Source organism: Gymnoscopelus braueri, assembly GCF_963280865.1.
Source record: "Gymnoscopelus braueri genome assembly, chromosome: 7".
NCBI lineage: Eukaryota > Metazoa > Chordata > Actinopteri > Myctophiformes > Myctophidae > Gymnoscopelus > Gymnoscopelus braueri.
In genome coordinates this window covers 37,384,548-37,408,238 of record NC_137608.1, presented here as the reverse complement: position 1 = coordinate 37,408,238, position 23,691 = coordinate 37,384,548, and the positions used below count along the sequence as shown (strand labels likewise).

The window sequence follows — 23,691 nt, the reverse complement described above, 5'->3', positions numbered from 1 at the left end:
ACACAGAACAGACAAGCAGCAGGAAGTCGCACTACAAAACATCTCTCCAGAGTCACATGACTTGCATTTGGTTGGCATTTCATTACTCTTAACTGAATAGCTTCTGGGCTCTAGAATGGGGGAGGGGGGGGGGGAGTGGCAGTGCAGTACAGTACATATTATTAATGGGAGAAAAGAGTCCCACCCTTTTGTACCAAAACAACTGTAATTAAACAGCAGTGTGACATGAGCTAAAACATCTGAGCCAATACAATGCAGTGTACAGCACAGTATCAATGGTAACACTGAACTTTTACTTGATGCCTGCAAAGCTTTTTTTTAAAATAAAACTAACATGACCAATGACAGGTTATGAATGAGTAGCAGAACAGCAGACACAATAAAAAGTTGTCATGACATCAACATTGTCTTAAGGACAAGCTGTTGAACACATATATTGAAAAAACACATTATTTTACTAACTAAAGTAATACTTATTTCATAGATTTGTCACTCACCTATCCTGCGTGATCCGTGTCCCCACAACAGGTCCTGGATCAGTGCTTCGGGCTTCCTGGAAGCAGAGGTTTGCATTAGAATGCTGTCCACCGCAGCACCACTCAGATTACTGTGTCTTAAAGCACTGAGGAAATCTCACAACAACTCAGACAAGAGTGGAGGTGGTGACCACTCCCAACGGAGGTACTGTAGAAATCCCCTGGGTCCTACACTCCTCTGAATACAAGAGGTTCTGCTTAGAATGTGTTTCAAAGCATTTCTTTTAATGTGAAGTACAATTACATCACACAAAGCTGATTACAATCAAGCAAAACTCAAGCATGGGAATCGACTTCATTCACTGCGGAGGATATCATTCAAATCTCCTTCTAAAAACAAGCGCAACAGTCCGCTAAAGTCATGAACCTTACAATAAAGTAGATCTATTTCTGTCAGCGTTGAACAAAAAAATCAGCCTATGGTGATTCATTGGCAGGCAGATTTGTGTTTGCTGGGGACTTCGGGAGTGGGGTGGGGAGGTTACAGGCAGGTGATTAGGATAGCAGGCTCATCCAAGTGCAAGACGGGGGGAGAGTTTCTGTGGGAATGTGAGCCGGGTCACAGAACTGAACAGAATGGCTGAACATAGCCAAAGCTAGCAAGCAGAATAAGGTGGTCACTCTGATCAGGTAGGTGGGTGCAGGTGAGGGATAAAGTTTGGGTGAGGATTCTGTCTGGTTGGGAGCAACGGGGATGCTTCAGCAAAGAGATTGAGGAGGGGGGCTCAGTACCTCACCCCGGCCTCGACGTTGCTTCTTCTGGGAAAGCTTGCGCTCCAGACCCTGGATCTCCGAGTCCAGCTCAGCCTCAAACCGGCTCAGTTCAGAGACCAGGCTGGCCTGAGCCACAGCAGCGTTGGAGTCGAAAGGGTAAAGTTAAACAACTAATACATAATCAGATTATTTGGAGCTAACCAAGGCTGCTTTTAAAGTATGTCGACAACACTGCTCACCTCTATCGAGGGGGAACGGGGATTCTCGGCTTGTTTTCTCAAGGGCAGATGATCCTAAGGACAAAAAACAAAACAAGCAAACATTATTTAGTAGTTGTTGGTATTTGAATAATTTAGTACAAGGATCTTTTCAAGGAGAGATGTGCAGAGTTTTATTTCAAGGTTTTAATTAAAACTCTGCTGAGACAATAAGGAGATTAAGATGCCAGTGGTACAAGGAAAGTATTATCAAGCCATTGATATACAGTAAAGAAACAACTTGACACTACTGGCACTATACTTTATAGCCTTAATCTATAATTGCATTTACTATACCACCTGCTCTTTGTTTATGACTTGCAATTGGTGACGACTAAACATGTAGTTTACATCTATTATGTGTCTATTTGTGTTTACAAATATTGATCTGAAACGTGCATTAATTATGAAATATGATGGCATATCAAAAGCAACAGCACTTATTTCCCATGCACAAAACAACTTATTTAAGAACTGTGGTGGAGCGATACTTCGGAAAGCCAAAGACATTCTGAATCTTTGGGACAGCTTGTCAGGCTGGACTGGAGCTCAGGTTGGCTTGTTTAGACATCAGCACAAACAAGGGCTGCAGGAAGCGCCCACAAGTATGTTTCTTCAGTCCAAATTATAGTGAACTTGATTTACTTAATTTAGTCTATAAGCACTATGACAGTCTGCCAAAGGCACTAAGAGGGCCAGCCAAAAACACAACATCAGCCAGCCAAAATTCCCTTCCTCCCTACTTTACAAAGACTTATGGGCCAATAACCCAGGCTTCCATCACATGATTCTATCAAGTACTACTTTAAAAGGTTTGGCTGGACAGGAACCACAGACTCCCTGCTCTTTATTTTCTTTGATTTTTTTGCATGTTTCTTGGCTTAAAGTATTTCTCTTAAACACCCAAGCCTTTCCCTCGGTCAATAGTCATCTTCACTCTGATCTCAACCCATGATGTCATCGTGAAGAACTGCAGCACCTGATATGGCCTGTGTGCTCATTGGTTTTTATAAAGCCCTGTCCAGTGGGGATGGCAAGAAAGGACGACGACCCCATGGCTCCTGCCATCTAAAGGAAATTAAATAAGTCTTCATGCTGTGAGCCATTACTCACCACAAGAGGTTAACACCATAATACGGATCACAAGACGCCTCAGCTCCCATGGGGGAGTGGAAACAAAGATTCCTTCTCTTCACACGCACAGACGCTCGGCTCAATTTGCACCAGATCTGGGACATTGTGACAAGAGCCATTCAAAAGCTAAGGCCCAGACAAATGCTCTGCTCTCTAAATCACCTGAGGTATTCATACACGGGGGAACGTACACATACTGTACCGTACACAAAAAAGGTGCAAACTCAATCACTGTACCTCGTGTCATAGTGTCACTGTTACTGATTTATAGTAGCATACAGTAGTAGCTCATGACAACCACAAAGTAACTCATGTCTATGTAGATAATTCTATGAGAGAATGGTACCTATAAGATCTCCTTTAATAAAAGCAAAAACAAGCACACGGGAAGGTGCACGAGAAGAAGGTGCACTGACCACTGAATGACCTTGCCTAAGAAGACTCAGGATTTCAATTGCACTCAACTGAAAGATTCCTGGGGTATTGACACAACTTAATCCATAGCGAAAAGCTGACCATCCTGTTTCACCCCCACAAACTCATGCTGAAGGAAGTATTGTAAAGGTTTTACAAGGCATTTCAATTTTCAAATCCAGCAACCACCCATTATAAATCTTACAGCAGCCTGTAAGAAAGCCATCACCCGGAAATGGCTACAGGCCGCACCACCTACCAAGGAAGATTGGATTACAGTTGTCAATGAGATAGACTCTATGGAGAGTCTGACCTTCTCTCTTAGGCTGAGAGCGGAACAATATGCGAAGAAATGGAAGAAATGGACTTCTTACTGTTTGATGAGAAATGTAACTCATTGATTGATTGTTAAAGAAAAAAGAAAAGATTGTAATCCGTTCATTTGTTAATCCCTGTGTTCTAACGCCCCCCCTCAACACAATTTTGTTTGTCTTTTTGTTTGTCTTTACTTTATTTGTTTTCATTTCATTTTATTTCTCTGTGTTTGTGTCATTCTCATACTTGTTTCTTTGTTCATTGAATTTTCTACCTGGAAAATAATAAAAAATAAGTAAAAAAAAAAAGAAAAAAGAAAAAAATCTTACAGCAGCTTGGAGAATTGTACCAACATGTTTTTCAGGAGAAACCAGGAAACCAAATGTGAACTGTACAAGAAAACATCTTTCAGAAATTACCAGGAAACATAAATGCAGGTCACCACTAGGAAACAAACATCCTGGATTTCTTTAGTAATCTGTGTGACATCATGGCTCTTTGGAATGTCCTCACCTGGCTGTGGTTTTCTGAGGCGGTGTTCTGTCCAGGCTCAAAGTCATATATGCTCTTGGGTTGAGGGTGCTGCTTTCCTGCATTTGACAGCTTATCTACATCTTTACTCCTGAAAGACACCTCCCCAAAAAGCATGCACACACACACACACGCACACGCACGCACACGCACACGCACACACAAACACACACACACACACACACACACACACACACACACACACACACACACACACACACACACACACACACACACACCGTGGACAGCTATTTAATCATGGTTTCATTGTCAGTACCTGTAATAACAAATCCAAACTTGCCACCCCCACCCCCTATTGCTCACAGGCTGGATTGAAGCTGGTATTCACATAAAAGTCAAGGCATTAACTCACTTCCAGGCTTTCTCCAGTGGAAGGATCCAAGAACATTTAACACATTGTTATCCTCGTTTTTTTTTGTGTCATTATTTCAACCCAGCAATGTGTAAATGTATTGGCATAAGCTGCTGCACAGTAAAATCTCTTGTGTTCATTTAACTTGGTTAGACTTAGTTTACAGAGTTAGAGGAGCACTCAGGATTTTAGAGTGCACTGTATCTGTTTGATCAAACTCACCAATCGGGGAGTGCTCCATGTGGGTTCAATCTAAAGAGGTCCCTGTCTGTCTCGTTCCCGTCTTCCGAATTGGCAGATGACTGGATCCCTGAGGATCAGAAGAATAATACGGAACAGTTTTAGGTGAAAACAGATCTATCATCTATTCAACCAGGACCGTAGATACATTTAGAATTTGGTAGTGTAAGGGTTTTACTGACGTTCAGACGACCATCGCTTTGCATCCTCCAGCTCCTCAAGTTCTGGTAGACAGATAGGGCAAGAAGAGTTTAGGTACACTACAGAACAATGGTGTTCACTTCAGTGCACTAAAAGTAATTCAAATGTAACCCTAACCCACCACTATATTTCACTTACAATTACATACATTGTCATCCAGTGCAATCAACAAGAAGGGGTCCATGCAGTTCTCATGTCCCAGTAGATCTGTCATAATCCTACAGCAATAACTCAAAAAATATGATGCTGTATTCAGTGGTTCAGAGGAATTAGTCTTGACCCAGAACTTAATTCGATTTATTTTTCTATTGGGCATACGAATAACTTCAATAGCGTCAGGTACTGTACACTACAGTACGAGTTGATGGGTTGGCTAATTTGTGATTACTCCACCACAATGACCTCAGTTTTCTATTCATGAATACAACACATCAGCGGAATGATAACAATATCCTCTAAAACAGAGTAAATCCAGCCCGATGCACTCAAATCTTGGCAGGTCTGCAGTTATACGCCTAACCACACAAATAACAAGGGCTGCGTTTCAATTACAGAGATAAATTAATAGCCTGATTTGGGATTTGAGATATGGGAGAGATTATTGTAGTTAACGGGGTAGCAACGCTGTAAGGCTGCAGGGTTCTTCTACTTTCCTCATGTCTTCTCTCAAATTATCTTTCTCCTGCATCAACTCACTTGTATGTGACATTGACGGAGAGGAATTCTCTCTGTGAGATTGAGCGAGTGTGTGAGAGGGGAGGGAGGGAAAGAGGAGGTTTCTTACCTTCAGTCTTCTTGTGGATCTGTCTGAACATGCTCTTGTACCAGTCTCTGGGCTTGTTCACACTCTGGTGAAGGACAGAAGGGGGTTGAGGAAAGCAAACAACTCTGCCGAATAGGGCTTTGAGAAATAACACAGTAGCAACATAGCAGGGAAATGACAGGCTCGCCTCAAAGCGACAGACTACAATGTTTGTGGATGGTGTGTCCGAGAAGAAAACTATACAATGTTGCTGTTATTAGTACTATCACTATTATTACTATTATTACACATGGTATTTTATATGCATCTTACTGATCTAGAGGCGATGGGCATCCCAGTCTCATCCACAGGGCCAATCCCTGAGAATTTGATCAGCCTCTCCTCTCTGTTTGGAGCTGATCTGCGTGGCAAAGTGGTCGAGCCCATGGCTTGGCCACCATTGGACAAACCTTCTGGTTTAAAAGCCAAGAAGTCAATCAATAAGTGGTTACTGATGACATTTTACATTGTTCATGCTATACAGTAGTTATATGAATAATATACAGTATGCTAGTGACTTGCAGTATCTTTAGTAAGCCAGTAAACACACTGTACCACATTTGAAACATAACACATCCATAAAGCCAAGCTATTGTACAACGTTACATTTAATTCAATTCAGATTTTATTTAGCATCTTGTAAACAGTGAGACAAAACGACAAGAAATTAATCACCGGGGCTCGACATCTCCCCTCACTACCAGATGTTCCCTTTAATCAGATTCTCTCTCTCTCTCTCTCTCTCTCTCTCTCTCTCTCTCTCTCTCTCTCTCTCTCTCTCTCTCTCTCTCTCTCTCTCTCATTCCACTAATTGTGATTTGATTAGACGGCAAAGTAATCATTTGAAAATAAACAACATTACCATGTGTTTGAGATGGACCATAATATGAGCTAAAGCCAAAGCTAAGAGTTGTTGGGCCGGTCCCGTTTATCTCCGAGACCTGGGGTGGGGCAAAATGCATTTCAGTTCAAATAAAACCAAAACAGTATCATGAAATATAAATTGTAAATATCAGAGATATGTTTTCAGTCCTATTCGACGATGATAAAAATATCTCTGGACTATTTCTGAGACCTTGAAAGGGGTATAAATATCCATCGGATAACAATACAATGTAATAAAATAAAATAAAATGTAATCCCGACAGACATTTTAAGTGTTGTTCCATGGCCTTACATTTAAACTGTGATGCTTCACATTTCCACAGGGAGGAGCACTTGTATGCTGAATTCTATGAACATTTAAGCTAAGCCAGACATAAACACTGTACACAGAAGAGACAGTGCTACTTGCCTTGTGCTCCCCAGATGGCAGTCTTGCGGAGCGAAAAGGACTCAGTGGAGGAGTCGGAAGCCCAGGGGAAATGACCACCTCTTGGGTCACCTCTGGAGACGTTAGGAGCTGCTGCTGCTGACCCAACGGAGCTCCATCACCAGAGAAGACGATCCGTGAGCCATTCAGATGGTCAAACGCTTCCACCTGTTGCTGAACATAGAGAAGATTATAATGCAGTGGTTTTCAACCCTTTTCACATCAAGGTCCATTATTTATTCTGCATTTGAGCCACGGACCACCGTTTGATGAGATTTAGCCTCTCAGACCCCAGACTTATATTTTGTTGACGTTGGATGAGATCTGGATGCTGTATTGATGTTGTTACCATAGGAGAGATGACAGGCAACAATAATTTAACTCTTGATAGCGTGAAATGAAACCAAATGGACCCGTAAGGTTCCATTTGATTTCATTTTACGCTCATAGAGCTCACAGAGCACCCTTATAGAGTTAAAGATCTATAAGGGTCCATTTGGTTACCAACTCTCTACCAAGGTGGCTGGGGACCACCTGGAACCCCCTCAAGGACCACCGGTTGAAAACCACTGTTCTAATGGACAAAAAAACTAACAACGCATGAACACAGCACTGGCATGCCCTCCTGTTGTCCTCCTTAGGCAAACAAAACTGTCTCAGGGAGGTCATGATAACTTGTTAGCGACATAGCCTTTCCTCTGGAGAGAAAAAAAAACACCGGGAAGTCCCCTAATGAAAGGGGCCCTAAGGGGCCCTAATTTATTTAAAACAGCGCCAGTGGGAAGTGCCGTTCCACCCACTTCATCATCATCTCTTGCAGCGGCGTGCAGAAAGGCCTCATTGAAGGTGCAGAACAGGGCTCTGAAACAGGAGAGGCCCATTATGAGCCCATTAACTACCTATTCAGCAGGGCCTGCCTATTCTCAGGCCAGGAGGCGGCGCTGGGGCCGAGGGGGTCGTTAAGGGGTCGGCCATGTCAACCTCAGAGTCCTGCAGCATTATATAAAAAAAAACTCCCCTGCTCCTCTGGTCTCCATGGCGACTGTTCCACCCCTCAAACCTTTGTTTGCTGATGTCTGGTCTACCTCTCCCCTCTCTCCTCTGTGGGTATCAGTGATGTTATGTTTCATTTATTTCTAATCATACGACAGTGTTGCTTACAACCAGATTTTCAACAAAAACAAAAAACGACGTGTCTCATTTCTTTGTTGAAAATCAGTTACTTTTGGTCAGCGACACTGTCATATGACACAGTATTAGGTTGAGTTTAGTCAGTCACCTCTGTGTGGATGCTGGAGGTCATGGGACACTCCTGTGGCCAAACGTTAATCACTTGGCGTCCCTATTTTGGGCATGTCATAGGGGAAAGGTTTAACCTTTTTACATTTCATATCATTGTTATTATATTATTACACTTGCAGTTTGGCTATTTCTTTTCTTTTTGATACATTTTGAAAGATAGGGCACAAGTGGTTAACCGTGAAACTGATTCCAAGGTGTGACATTGTGACCCAAACTAGGCCATTTTCAAGGAAATGTAACTGTAAAATAGTGCTTTAACCTTTTAACAAAAAAAGTTAAGTTTTCTCCAAAAATGTCGCTTATACCCTACCTTTAATGTTACCACTGTGTTATGTTGGCCTTCACATAAAAGTGCATTTGTTCAACAAATTATGTCAGCATGTTTTGAAGAGAAGTGATTTGGCATTAGTCCAGAAGGACAACAAAATAGCTTTACCTGAGACTGCATATCATCTGTTATGATCCTTGTATCAGATACTGTATAAAGTAATCCCACCCAGCATCAGAGTAATCTGCAAAGAAAAACAAGACATTTATTTAGAACACATACCCCTCCTCTCGCATGAAGATGGTCTTTATTTTTAATTGCCATTTACAATTATCTAAAACAGATAAATAATCTCATTTAGCCTAGCGTGTCCAACATTTAAAAACATATAAAAGCAAATGAGATTGATGTTTGACTCCAGCAACAAATGGGTGCAGGGAGGCCTTTCTTTTGGCCTTCATCCAATTGGAGCTATTTTCAGCTGTGACCTGTTTCATCACACTTGTTTGTCTTTCTTTCGAACATTAGATTATTCCTAATTTGTGCATCACATGACAAGCAGAAATGTGGTTATCTGATGAGCTGCAAAGATGTCAGCCTTAAGCATCCATGGTGTGAGTGTCCGAAGCATGAATTAAGCCTTCAGATACAGTACATACATTTTGTTTTGTACAGTATATACTTGCTGCACTCTTGATACGCTGATGCTGCAACAGGCATGAAGAATTATTTTAATGACTAATACGGCATCTTTCTTTTCTGTTAGATCTCTCAACACCTAAAGATGGGTTGTACCGTCTTTAGGTTAATCCATGTGATAATACAAATAAACACATGGGCCTCATCTTTGTGTACCTTACAAATTCCTAAACTGATCTGAGCCCATCAATTCTAGTGTTCAGCTAAATGTTTGAGTCTGAGTCATTATTAGTTTGGTGAGCTCCTAAAACGTCCCTTCAACCATAAATCAAATATTCCTAAACTAAGTTGACATGTGTTCCATTATACAACTTTCCAAAGTGGGACATTTATCATCACTGTCCTTTCCTTGTTACCAACGCAAAAGTCCATCCAAAACAATGGCTGTGACTCACAATGTCTGCTTCTTTCCTGCCATGCTGTCCAGGAAAGAGCTACGGAACCGAGTGTCTGGACAACAGTGGTGGACAAAGTACTCAAGACCAGTACTTGAGTCAAAGTATAGATACTACCGGTCAAATATTACTCAACTACAAGTGAAAGTTGTTCTGTCAAATTTGTACTTGAGTTAAAGTACTACGGTAAAATCCCCATTCTAGACTGCAGGCTGCCTAGAGAGGGTGGTCCAAAGACTACAGCTGAAAATAAACATAATACTCAGCATAATCATATGTCATTATAAACTACTAAGATTTACTTGCAAAGCAAGTATATTCTGCTTTGCGGATATGCAGAAGTAGGAAACCCCTCCGTGGCAGTAACATAATGACATTTCTAAACAAATGTGATAATGTGATGATGTTTATAGTGTCACCCATAGCCTTCCAATGAGGTGCCAGAACGTCATCACGTTATCACGTTCGTTTAGAAAAATCATCACGTTACCAGTCCAAATAAGGGTATTTACATCACGTAGGATTTCCTCCTACTAGCTTTGCAAGTAATTCTTAGTAGTTAAAATGGCATATATGATTATATATTCTGTTTCACAAGACAAAGTACTTGTACACGATATAACTGCATTGGCTGAAAATGCTCTAACAAGTCTTATGTTTATTTTCAAGCAGCACTTTTTCTGCTGGAAGTAAAAATCCCCATTCAAGACTGCAGGCTGCCAAGAGGGCAGGCCAAAGACTACAGCTTACGTACATCACTGGTCAGTTGTCACACAACCCCCAAAAAATTGATTATCCGGTTCTAGGCAGCACAGAAGGGGGGACTTTTCTTATTTCCACACAACAGCTCTAAGGTATATAAAAAAACATAGTTTAATGGTGAAAATGAGTGGTATTCCCCTTTCAGTATTCAAAAGTAAATGATTTTTAAATACATATTACAAAGTATATTTATTTTTTAATATCAATGCATTGCTTTAAAAAAGCAATGCTCCTACACGTCGCAATACGACCGATATGTCTGAGTCATAGTGTCGAGGATTTGTACCCGCCTGTCTGTGTCCCATTTGTCCCCCATAATATGAAGATATGTACCTCCCTAGAAATGTAGTGGAGTAAAATAACAATATTTGTCTTTGAAATGTAGAGGAGTAAAAGTCAAAAGTATCCAAAAATACAAATACTCAAGTAAAGTAGAGATACTCAAGAGATGTACTTAAGTACAGTACTCAACTTAAGTACATGTACTTTGTTACTGTCCACCACCGGAAAGAACTAAGGACCTGAGTGTCTGGACAGTCTGGAGAAAGTCAGCCACTGAAAGCTGAGACCAGGACCTAATCAATGGCACCTTGGAAAATCAGATTAAGCCTGCTGTTTCAACATCAAAGGCCTGAAGGATTGAGAGGGAGGCCATTTCCGCTCATGTACAAGGCACCTCTAATCTACAGTGGCTCAGACGGCCCATAATAGAGTTGGCATGGAAACCAAATCAAAGACCTGCACAGTCCTGGCTTCTGCTGCTCATAAACAAAGTATTGATAAGTGCTGCTGAGCGTGTCCATTTGTATAGGTCAGCTTTCTCCATTCTATGCATGAGCATTTAAAGTTGGGCTGTTTTTGCATTGTATGTGTTGCCTCGGCCTGGCTGGGCATTACAACTAGAGGCTCTATCGATGCACAGCAGCCATATTGGTCCTCTTCCTTACTTCCTTCACAGGTCTTACCAATTATACTAAATTAATTAGTTAATCAACAGAGTCAGGCAGTGTAAGACATGTGAAGGAAGAGGCCAATTTATTTCCAATATGGCTGCTGTGCATAGAGCCGCCAGGGAAGGAGGGCAATCCAGGCCCCCAGAGTTGCTGAGAAACATAGAAGCCGCCGCCCCAGTGGCCAAAGCTGTACCTGCAGGCGGGGCGAAATACATGCAGAAATACATACATACATATAAATATATATAATATAATATAAATATGTAAACATATTATACGTATATACATATGCATCTCCAGTGTATTTAATAAATATCTCGTGTTCATGGCTCGACACACAGGCTCGTTCATGGAGGTAGTTTGTGACGTAGTACACAAAAAGGACACTAGTGCGCCTGCTCATAACTCTATGGCCGCTCAAAACGACTCAATATCGACCCAATATTTCTACTTCCGGCAGACTTCCGGGTGCTTCAAAACGCCACTGAGCAATTTCATTGAAATGAATAGCTGGGGGCGGGGCAATCCGCCCTCTAGTTATATTATACCTCTATATTATACCTCTAGCGACTCCCACAGGTTGGTATTCCTATGAGGAATTGCGTGTACCTTTGCATGCAGAGCGGTCTTAACGTCACACATATCAGAGGAGACACATGGTTGTCTGTGCTTTCCCTAGGACTAAATAGGGAGAAAAAGAAAGGAAAAAATAAATGTAAAAAAGAAAAGAAAAGTTGGGCTGTTTCCCCTCTTTCAATAAAGCTGTTAAAAGTTAAAAGTTGGATTATCCATGACAATCAAGGATAGACAATTATCAATAAGTCAGCCATTCACTATTAAATTGCAGTTAGTCCTCCAGTGAGGCTTATGTTAGGGTTAAGGACGGCAAGCGTTAGGTTTTCAAATCAACTTGGTGGTTGTTTTCCTGCGAAACTTATGACGAGTTCTGGCCGTTTAGGAGGAAAGTAATGAGTGAACTACTTCTGCAGGCAGAGAGCAGTCCAAGAGCAGTTGGACTGATGAGTTTTCCATGTGGTCTGGGTAACAGTGAGCATTAGTGTCTATAATGACTGTGGTCAAGACCTAGACAGCTATAGGCACTGTGCCCTTGCACAGCACAAAGCTCATAAGATGGTAGAATGACAGAATCCGTGTTAGTGGTTCCAGACAACGATGTCATCATATCTGAGTCACCATCTCCCAATAACCCATTTTATACAACAGGGAAAATACAGGAAATGGGGGATTGTGCAATAATACCATCACTGCTCAGACATAACACAGATGCAATCATCTCTGAACACAGACCCAATCAGGTCATTATCATCACAACAATATAAATAAAGTGAAATCTCAAACAACTGCCTGAAGCGTACACAGTAAAATCCCCAGTTGAATGACAATTCATTGACTTGAATCAAGCTTTCAAGTTCATAAAAAAGCTAATTGAAACCCACTGATAGGCTACACCATAAAAGACATTACTGAAATGTAATGTTCATTGTCCTGAAATGGATTCTGCTTTAGTAGAATGAATCCATTAGACAATTAAGCAAAGAGTTTAATCCATGCTCTCTCTTGTTCTCTCTGGTTCAAGAGTTATAGGCCAAAACATATAGCGCCCTGTTATAGCGCCACCATGAGGCCAATTTCAAATATTTGAGTCTAGTTTCATAGTCTTGTTTTAAGGTTTCATGCCGATCAGTCCAATGGTACCGGAAAGACGGAGGGACGGAAGGAAAGACAGACAGACAGACAGACAGACAGACAGACAGACAGACAGACAGACAGACAGACAGACAGACAGACAGACAGACAGACAGACAGACAGACAGACTCACAGGAGTGAAAACATAATCCCTCACCTTCGGCCTCCTGGCGGGGATATTAAACAAATGAACTATAGGCTACTATAAAAATCAAAATGGCTTGATCATGTCAAACATGTAAATGTGACTGTATTTAAAGTTTGACATCCCCCTCCTTGTGGTTCTGTGACTATCAGTGGCAGGATACCTGTGCGCTCGCTGACTAGAGCCAAACCAACATCGGGTTAGGGTTAGGGTTAGGACTTCTGGCATATGTCGGGCTCTATAGCGCTGACATTCACTTCTCAGTGACAACTGGATAACTTGATGTGTAATCCATTGGCATCTTCAACATAGTCTTTCCACACAGGCCTAATTAATTCAATACTCCTGAAGGGCAAACAATAGAGCTCCTTTTCCCCCACCCACACACTGCTGCCATTCAAGCCCCTGCAGCACCCACTTTAGCGCAAGACAGCTGCCCTCTGTTTGCCAAAGGCATTGCATTTCATCAAGTATGATGCTGCTCGAAAGATATGTCAAATATCATAGTTAATGAGATACAGAATCCAAATGCAATAGCCAACTGTAATGCCAGTGGTATAACAATGGTATTTAACTGTGGAGGGATGCCCTCAGTCAAATCAGCACATTGTCAATGATACACTGCATAAACACAGCATCATGCAGTGACCACGCAGGTTAGTTCTGACCCGAGACACACACCTTAACCACATCAGCCCTGGCGTTCAAATATATATATACAGTATATATATATATATATGATTATAATATTCATTTTTTAAAACATAGCAAAAATAGCAACCTCTACGAGCTTGTAGAATAGATCTGTAGATCTACTATTTTAGCTACGGTATTTGTTGTATGATTAAATATATGGGGCTTAAGTTGTTGATGGGGACATCATTTGTGTAATAAATATATAGTTCATAAGAAGTAATTACAATGTTCATGTTACAATGTTATTTTACACAGATTCTGCACACATTTTGACATCCAGATTTGTTATTACTTCAGTTTAGAACTGCCAGAACAGCTACATGTACAGGACTTCTACGCAGCTGTATAACATCCTGGCAATGGCTTGAGCCAAAAAAACATTCTTATTTGTGTGTGGCTGCATGTTTGGGCTCCACATCCCTCGTTCCCAAGTCTGGGGAGTTCGTTCCAACAAAGAAATCTTCCAGCGCCAATAGCCCCTACGCATTCCCCCGCTATGCGCACCAAACACAGTCATACCTAATAAGGCAAAATCAGGACACTACCAGTAACCCTCACCAAAAATCACTTTCTAGAACACTCACTCTCCCTGGTTTTGTTCAGAATGCTCCATACATACTTATCTGATTATTCATATATCTGATTTTATTGAGCCTCGGCGGGACAGCTCTCCAAGTCACACACTGGACTTGTGGGTGACTTGGTACAATCTCTCTGAAATAAATCGTCCCTGACGGGCAGAGACCTTGTTTATCCATAATTCGTCTTTTAATGTTTTTTTTCCATGAATGCCCTACAGTATTGTATATACTATGACACTGTTGTGTAAAAGTAGACAAAATGTAAGTTCTCAAAAACAAACATTGGGCATTACAACGCATGGTGAGCTTGTAGATCTGCTTTTTTCCACTATTACTGAAAATGTTTGAAAGAATTTGATTTGGGATTTGAGATTTTTGAACATTTTCACCTGCATAGTGATGTGCTCAAAATAGGGACGCCAGGTTGAAAGATGATATGTAAAATATATCTTAATTACGTTCAATAACAACACATTCCTAACCCTTTATAAGTTGAGAAACCCATAATCATCACTAGGCTATCTGAAGGGGGTGCGGGTGGGATGGGGGGCAAGAGAGACCATAATGCCATAAAAGGACTGTGTGATCTCATCTCTCGAGATGATCTCAACTCGACACCACACTGGGATGTTTCTTGTAAGTCTAGACAGAACACCTGCATTCTGCACGTTTCCCCCGTTTATTGCAGATGGAGTGCATGTTGTGGAACATTTCAGCAATGCCTTCCTTACACGGGGCAAACGGGGACAATGGCAGTGAAAGGATAATTGAGGACATGGGGGGATGATTGAGGCATCTGCGTATTTCTGTATGGAAATCGCTGCCTTTGAACATCACTGCCCAAAGGGAACATCCTCCAGGCCCCAGAAGAGCTGGACCAGATGTCATGCTCTGTAAACTAAACCGGGAAATGGAAGAGAGGCATTCCTCACCAGCTTCATACTGTACACCTCAACTGATGATCACCCTACATTCAAAGAGCATATAAGGGAATTAAAACAATGACATGAGAGTTTTTTGTTTTGTTATTTTGTGTCTCCAGGAAGGAGCAAATGAGGAAGCAGGGATTTTTATGTGTTGACTTGATGAACTAAAACTGAGTTAGTCAGCAACTCGGGGTTTCCCATTGAGTCAGGATTGAGTTCACCCTGACTCAATGGGAGGAATCCAAGACCCAGAATAGCAATGTGTAGTCATAACAAAATAATTACAGTATTTCGGGGAAAAATTACTCATACATGCAAATGTTCACAGGTCAAATACCAAAATATTAGTCAAATGTACATATGTCATGAAAGGGCGAGACCAATACTCCCCCTTTTCCTTAATCTTATTGCTCAATAGTTGCCTAGTTACACATACAGACTATTAAAGTGCACTAGTAGCGTGTTGTAATTCTTACAGTGTGGCAACAATAGCAGCTGGTAAAGAAATTAGTGAACTGTGAACTGTACTGCCACTCTGCACCTGCTATTCCTTTGCTGTCCTATCTGCTCCTCTCCTTCCATTGAAGAAAGGAGCCAGGTTGTTTTTTTCCGTGACTGAGCCTACCCTGTGATGGCCTCTTGTGACCCCACATAATACGTGGGGTCACAACTTAGGTCATAGCTTCTTGCATTGTTCACATAGGGAGAGGGTGTCAAGACGACCACACATAGAGCCCAGTGAAGAACTGTCATGATCTTGATGGTGAACCCTGATCACTTAGGTCAGTTAGTTGCTATGTCCAGCAGTGCACAGTTACTTATAGGGTGTCAATCTGCAATAGGGCTGAAATGATTAATCAAATAATAGACTAGTCGATTCAAAATTCTGAACATGTTTACCAAAATGTAAAAGTTTGTCTTCGTTCCATATTATAAAAAGAAAAGTTTTTTTTTGACTGCTGGGTAAAGATACTAAACCTTTTTAAAATGTCTGTTTGGGTTCAGAAAATGTGTTATGATAATTTTGTACTTCATTACTTTATTTGACCATCTTTGTATGGTCGAAATGAATCACAGACAAAAAGAATGGACTGATCAAACTGATCAAATAATCGTTAGTTGCAGCCTTCATCTGCCATAAGAATAAGGAACAATATGCTTTCCTTATTATATCAGCCACTGGATTTCAACTATCACTGGAGGCAGAGAAAATGAAGAGAAACAACAAATATTATCATTGCAGTGGAACTGCATGGGGAACTGTAAGCAAATTTAATAAGAAAATGCCTAAATGGGTATTTGATAGCGTAACCTATTTGAAACTGCATTATGCCATACAACAAGTAATCAAACAGTGACATTTATTCTAGTCATTAGCTTGGGTGACCTCCTGCATCTCAGGGGATGTGGAGAACAACAGAGGGACTAGTTAATCATTGACCACAGAAGGTGGGAACTTTGTTGCTCTCGGACTAAATTCTTTCCTAATAGATGACAGAAAACGGGCCAAAAAGCCTGTATGTTTGCACAAGGTGGTCATTTTGTTTGGTTTAGCACCATCTGCAGCATAGTTGACCTGAAAAACACTTGCATTAATACTGTATAACCATCCAAATAAATCTAAACACGCTGCATGATCTTCTAATGGAATGTTTACTTCCCGGATGTTATCGTGTAACTCGGTGCTTGCTCTGGACGGATCTGCTCTTATCAAACAATCTCACGCAACGTCACTCATGCCTGATAGGTTGCATAAGAGGATCATAAAACTAAAAAGATCCTGCCTAGTCCGAGGCTGCATGGGAAAAGTTAATTACACACAGATTTGATGATGTTGGTGTTAATGACTAAGCATATTAAGGTGAGTCACCATGTTGTTATGTGAGAGATGTGGAGCTTGTGAGAAGTTCTGCAAGGTCGATTACGGACCCCAGCACCTTCCCTCCTCTGCTTCCACTCTGCAACTTGGCAGATGTGAACAAACACGGCCATAGACCATACAAGGTCCTGCAGCTGCAAGTTTATGATATGTGGTTATTGGAGGATACACACATTTATCAAGAGGGAAGTATTCCACCTCCATGTATGGTGCTCCTTCACCAGAACTCTACAGGAGGAGTCAGGGCTGGAGTGTGTGCTACCGTACTTGTCAATGGAGATGCAATGTGCATCTCTAGCAGGATCAAGCAAGATACAAGAACAAGATACAAGATACAAGATACAAATAGTTTCTCTGTAAGTGGGGCTGCCAGAGGGCACCACAGGGATTGTGTAAGGGGGGAATCATATCCCCAGGCACTTGCCCACTGCTCCTAATAGTTATAGGAAGGGGCTAAATGCAGAGGACAAATTTCACATAATGTGAAAATATACTGCGACAAATACCCCAAAGTTATGCTGACCATTATTATTATTATAATAATAATAAATAATATTATTATTAGATTATTGGGCCAGTTTAATTTGCGACCTGGCGTCTCTATTTTCGGCATGTCATTATTGTCAATACTTTAAATACATAAAAAAAATAATGAACGTTTTTATTAACGTTCAAAAAGAGTGAAAATAACTGCAAATGTACAAGCCCACACACAGCGCATCACGCTGCAATGTGTGAGCTTGTAGACCAGCTATTTTCAGATCTTTTTTAAGAGCCACTTCACATTAGGGGGGCTGCAGCCAGAGACCACAGAGGCTATTTGAGGGTCCTTGGCATGGAAATGTTGTTTGAGAAGCCATGCTCTATGGAGATATGAGCTCTCAGAAAGAAAGAAAAGTCAGGAACATTACTTATAACAAAAGGAGATGCAGATGTTTTGAAATGAACTGAAATATTACAACAATCCAATCAACAATATCTCTGAATGTATACTTGTATGAGGGAATAATTAAATACGGAACAACAATCACATGCATGCACAACTGTCCTTTTGGTTATTCATTTGAATATAGGCTTTGGAGAGTGTGGGGCCAGATGGACCCCCAGTAATAATATTACAAAGGAAATCAGAGCAGGGTGTGGAAATGATCCTGACAGTAAGAGAAGCCTCTAAGTGATGGTTGGGTCGACCTGGCTAGCCATGAGGCACAATGTTTCTGTGGCAGGATGGGAAACTGGCTTCAGTGGCTTGACACAACACAGAATTGCATCACTGCCAAAATCCCCGGACCCAACCTAACAACTGTCAGTACACAGGCATGCACAACGGGCAGCAATAACAAATAACACTGCCAGCAGTACCCTCCCTCTGGTCTGGTACTCCTGTGCAGAATGTTACGCCTTGGAGCTGCAATCACCTCCACTTGCCCAAAAGCCAAAATTGAATTAACCAAGTAAGCCAACACCCACAGGACTGTCTCAACATCAAAACAACCCATTTCAGATCGCTCCGCATGCCCACAAAGAGGGCGATTTCTTCAGGTACACTCACAAGCCTTCCTTCTGCGTGGCTATCTTCAGTTTGTTTTTAAGGCTATATGACAAATGCCTGGTAAAGTCTGCAGAAATAATCCTGTGATGCAGCATGTAAGCCCTGAGGAGTCAGGCGAATTACTCAACCCTTGAACAAAAACAGCCAATCATATGATCATTATAGTTGCTATGTCAAGATTATTATCTGGTGAGAGAAAATGTAATCTGTAACATCCCATAGTCTCGTGGGAAAGAGGGTACTCACCTACGACATGAACTCACCACAAAGACTTGTCTGCTCAGTGGTGCATGCAAACATAATATTTCAAAAGGGAGTCCTATGCTGCTCGCTCGCTCACTCTCTCTCTCTCTCTCTCGCTCTTAGAGCTAGCGCACAATCTCTCTCTCTCTCTTTAACTTTCTCCCTGTCACTCTCTTTCTGACTTGCTCTCTCTCTCTCTCTGTGTATTTCCCCCTCAGTGCGCGCTCCGCCTGTGAAGGACTTCCCGGTTGACAGGCATCGCCATAGCAACCCCTGGACCCTGTTCAAAAGGCAACCCTCCTCTTGGCCTGTCAGCGCTGGGCTCCTCCTTCAGTAAGGAGGGCCCATTGTTGTGATGAGGTGATATTTCACAGTGCAGGGTTAACGAAAGGGGAGCGCAAATAGTTAATCAACTCAGCCTCCGAGACATTCCCAAACCACCCCTGCTCTCTCAACTGTCTCACTCTCTCCTATGCCTAAACAGATACTTTATATATATATATACATTGTGCAACATCGTAACACATCAGAATCAGAATACACACACACACACACACACACACACACACACACACACACACACACACACACACACACACACACACACACACACACACACACACACACACACACACACACACACACACACACTCTATGTGCAAGGTCTGTGACACTAGTTGAAGAGATGCTCACTTGTTATAGAAGTGCTGGTCTGACTCATTACACATTACACTTTGACACAGTCCACCCTCATGGATTCCACTGAAACCAGTTTGTTCTAATCCCCACATTATGCACACTTCAGTCAAGTACTGTCTGTGCTACTGTGCATATGTATGTTCTCTCCAGCACATTATAAGAGTGGAATAAGTATTTAAAGCAGAAAATAACAGGCTGGGATGAATGCTGATAATGGAATGTGTCCGATCAGAAATACACACCTATAGGACACTACAACAGGTTAAGGTAATCAAACCACACAACCGGCAACAAACAATAACAAGCACGTTCTTAAATTCCTCAGCTTTCTCTCTAAACCACACTGAACTAATTGGGAACTAGGATTTCCAGTTTGCCCGCAGTCCTTGCCAGTGAAGACAAACAGAAAAAGGAGAAAAGAAAAAAAAACTGACGTGCTGACAGGCTTGTTTTGACCTTGTTCTGGTGTCTCTCCAACATCAGGTACACTGAATCACATGTTGTTGCTATAAGCCAACATCAGGTACACTGAATCACATGTTGTTGCTATAAGCATTCCAGTTGTCCAATCAGGACACTCTCTGAGATGAACTTTAACATCCTACAGAGCAATAAAATGATGATCTAGCAAGAGAGCAAGAGATGAGCTTGCAAAAGCTATCCACGTGTATTTATCTCTAATTGAGTCTGCATGTGTGTGAGCATGTGTGTGTCTTGTGTGTCTGTGCTGTGGGTGTACATACTGTACGGGTGAGATGAAGTGAGAAAGAGAGAGATTGAGAAATAGAGAGAGAAAGAGAGAGAAAGAGAGAGAAAGAGAGAGAGAGAGAGAGAGAGAGAGAGAGAGAGAGAGAGAGAGAGAAAGAAAGAAAGAGACAGACAGACAGAGAGAGTGAGACACACAGAGAGAGAGAGAGAGAGAGAGAGAAAGAGAGAGAAAGAGAGATTGAGAGTGTATGCCTCCAGGCCAGTGCCAGGTTGGAATTGAAGGAGTCAGCTCTTTTTAATAATTCAGCGGTCTGGCTTGGTACAGCGAAACTCAGGCAAACTATCCATATCCATTTACCCAGCATGCACCACTGCTCACATGCTTGTTTTTGCCAAACAGTTGAGCGACTGAACCTGAGAGAGGAGGAGCTGAGGAGAGAACTGAGGCTTTAACAGGGGCTGTGTCCAGCAGGACTACACAGTGAAACCCAGAGCGTCACTTTAACTTAACGGCGAGAGGAGTTCACACTCTCAAGGTTAAATGAACACTCCAGACTTCACCGTGTGCTAGACGCGTGCCCCGCTGTGAACACATCTGCCTCCCTGTCATCTTGTCAGCTAAATGACTTAATCACGCAAGAAGTGATTGAGGCTTGGGCTCAGGACCAAACACCTCTCTCACAACTGCTCAGTGTTACCAAATAGTTTTTGACCATATCATTTATAAACACAAATTCCTCTCCTTTCTTTGCCTCTGTCATTGATGTAACTTGTACAACTTTAAAATATATAATTAGTAGAGGAGGGGGAAGTTGTAAGTCCTCACACCTCTCTGTTCATTGAGAAGGATGAATTCCTGCATAGACCTACACCACATTGTGTCCTCATGGTTAAAGGCCAGGCTATTGTCCTCTCACAGCGAGCGGTATGTACCAGCATGTTACTATGGAGCAACCATGCAGCTCATTAAAAGCCAGACAGTCCAAGATTCCAGCAGATGACTAAAACATTACATAAATCTGTTACATAATCATAAACTACATCACTTGATCACTATAAACCTGTGACCCCCCCACCCACACACACACACTTCTTCATAATCTGTCAAATTACTGTCATTATAGCTTCTCTCCAGATATGAAAGCCTCATTTGTCAGACAGTCCAAGATTCCAGCAGATGAATAAAACATTACATAATTCTGTTACATAATCATAAACTACAGCACTTGATATCACTATAAACCTGTGAAGCCCCCCCCCCACACACACACACACACACCACACATATTACTTCATAATCTGTCAAATTACTGTCAATCATAGCTTCTCTCCAGATATGAAGGCCTCATTTGTATCTGTGTCATTTTGCGTCATCCATATCGTGAGACACGGTGAGGTAGTGCTGATGGAATGCCTTTCAGGAGAACACAAAAGCACCAGGGTTTATTTCACCAGTAAACAACATTCTCTCCTGAGCCAGCCCAGCATCCCCACCAGGTCTCTCTTGGTCACTATATGCTGTCTGATGAAAACAAAATATCCTGGTATAGTAGTCATACAGTGTTAATTATCCCTGGACCCGGGCTATTAAAAAAATAGCAGATCTACAAGCTCATAGCGCGGCACCGAGTGCTGCGCTATGAGCTTGTAGATGCTATTTCTGAAAAATCTTGAACATTTACATTTGTACAAATCTTTGAATACAAATATTTTTTGAAACAACATTTTTAACTCAAATATTTGCTTCTGGGAAGGGGGAGGGGGGTCCCTGGAACAACATAATGTTGATGGGTAAAACCCTCATAACCAAAATGATATGTATTTGGCCGCCGACTGTTCCAGGGACCCCCCCCCCCCCCCCCCCCGAAGCAAAAATTTGAGTTAAAAATGTTGTTTAAAAAAATATTATTTATTCAAAGATTTGCACCAATGTTCAAGATTTTTTTTAAAATAGCAGATCTACAAGCTCGCATCTGCTGTTTGTGAATAGCCCAAAGTATAAAATAATTAGCCTGGTAAACCCTCCCTCCGGAAATCTCATTTCTATTTGATTCCAGGAGAATCAAATAGAAATGAGATTTCCGGAGGGAGGGTTTACCAGGCTATAAAATAATGGTTAGAGCTACAAATTCTAAAATGACACAGATACGTTCCCAGATTGAATGGGGTTAAGAAGCCTCTTTACTCAGAGCACATAACAGCACCCTTGAGAGGGTGAGGTGACAGGGTAAACAGGCTCACTGCCATATCCAAATATAGCATGATAATGGTCCTTATCTCAAAGCCAGTTATGATAACAGCTGGCTGTCACATCATCTATTTACGTATTTTGGTTTTGCCATTATAAATGGATGATTGAATGAACAAACACACACACACACACACACACACACACACACACACACACACACACACACACAAATGCTTTCATGTAGCAGCCAGTATAGCATGCAGGTATTACAGAAGACATTATGGACCAAAGCGACAACCACAGCAATGAGAGAAATAAGTTCTGAGATGGAGGTCTGAACAAAATAATCACATTCTGAATTAGACAGCAAAAGACTGTACATTAGACAACTCAACTGTTGCACAACAACATTCTGGCCAAAGTAAAGGGCAAAAGAAGAGAGCGCCTACATATCCTTTGGGCTCACGGATCATCTTATCAGGCAGTGAGTGCTAGAGGATAACAAAGCGATTGGTCTCGTAAAGGATTGGATCAGTTCACTATCAAGTCAACCAAAGTCAACAAGTTTCAATTCTTGATCTAATAACTTTGATGATGAAATTCTATATTCCCCTACAGATTCTGTCTTGAAGGATTTTTAAATTGAATTGACCTTTAACCCTGGTTCTAGCCTTGGTGTGTAAAGTAGCAGTACTTACAGAGCAGTGCAGGCTGAGCAATGAGGGCTCTTCAGTGCAGAGGAACAGAGGAAGAGAATGAGAATGAAGAAGGGTGGGAGGGAACCACTGCAGCGCTGCCTCTCTCTCTCTCTCTCTCTCTCTCTCTCTCTCTCTCTCTCTCTCTCTCACTCACTTATTCTCTCTCGCTTTCTCAGGCCAACAGGGTGTCTTTTATCTTCAGCGAGTGACTCAGCTTGGGTCTGAGTGTTTGACTGCCCATGTGTAGGCGTGTATGTGTATGTCGATATGTGTGCAATGTGTGTTGTGTTGGCCGTTTGTGAGTGTGTGTCTGTCTGTTCCTGAATGGACTACGCAAGTCCTGCAACACCCACCACTACTCTGCAGCTCATCAGGGAGAAGGGACTCAGTAATAGTTTCCATCCACAGCTGGAAATAATAGAGATTCCCATGCAGACACAGCCTAGTGGCACCGCCC

General features: G+C 41.8%; 1 protein-coding gene across 17 annotated transcripts in view; it reads right to left on the bottom strand.

Moving 5' to 3' along the window:
- Nucleotides 1-23,319, bottom strand: part of sorbs3 (sorbin and SH3 domain containing 3) — a 32,069-nt gene extending 8,750 nt beyond the window's left edge. For 2 of the 17 annotated variants that reach the window (XM_080433095.1, XM_080433089.1), the window contains exons 1-13: nucleotides 18,942-19,152; nucleotides 8,568-8,643; nucleotides 8,109-8,171; nucleotides 6,812-7,003; nucleotides 6,380-6,458; nucleotides 5,791-5,930; nucleotides 5,500-5,563; nucleotides 4,697-4,738; nucleotides 4,497-4,584; nucleotides 3,884-3,992; nucleotides 1,490-1,543; nucleotides 1,269-1,376; nucleotides 498-553 (exon numbers count right to left, since the gene is read on the bottom strand). In XM_080433095.1, coding sequence (XP_080289221.1) covers nucleotides 498-553; nucleotides 1,269-1,376; nucleotides 1,490-1,543; nucleotides 3,884-3,992; nucleotides 4,497-4,584; nucleotides 4,697-4,738; nucleotides 5,500-5,563; nucleotides 5,791-5,930; nucleotides 6,380-6,458; nucleotides 6,812-7,003; nucleotides 8,109-8,171; nucleotides 8,568-8,579 — 1,007 coding nt within the window. In that variant the 5' untranslated portion in view covers nucleotides 8,580-8,643; nucleotides 18,942-19,152. Of the gene's footprint in view, nucleotides 1-497; nucleotides 554-1,268; nucleotides 1,377-1,489; nucleotides 1,544-3,883; nucleotides 3,993-4,496; nucleotides 4,585-4,696; nucleotides 4,739-5,499; nucleotides 5,564-5,790; nucleotides 5,931-6,379; nucleotides 6,459-6,811; nucleotides 7,004-8,108; nucleotides 8,172-8,567; nucleotides 8,644-18,941; nucleotides 19,154-23,234 lie in introns of those variants that run through there. The other 15 variants (XM_080433092.1, XM_080433090.1, XM_080433094.1 and 12 more) reach the window with 15 other exon arrangements.
- Between the last annotated feature and the right edge of the window lie 372 nt (nucleotides 23,320-23,691).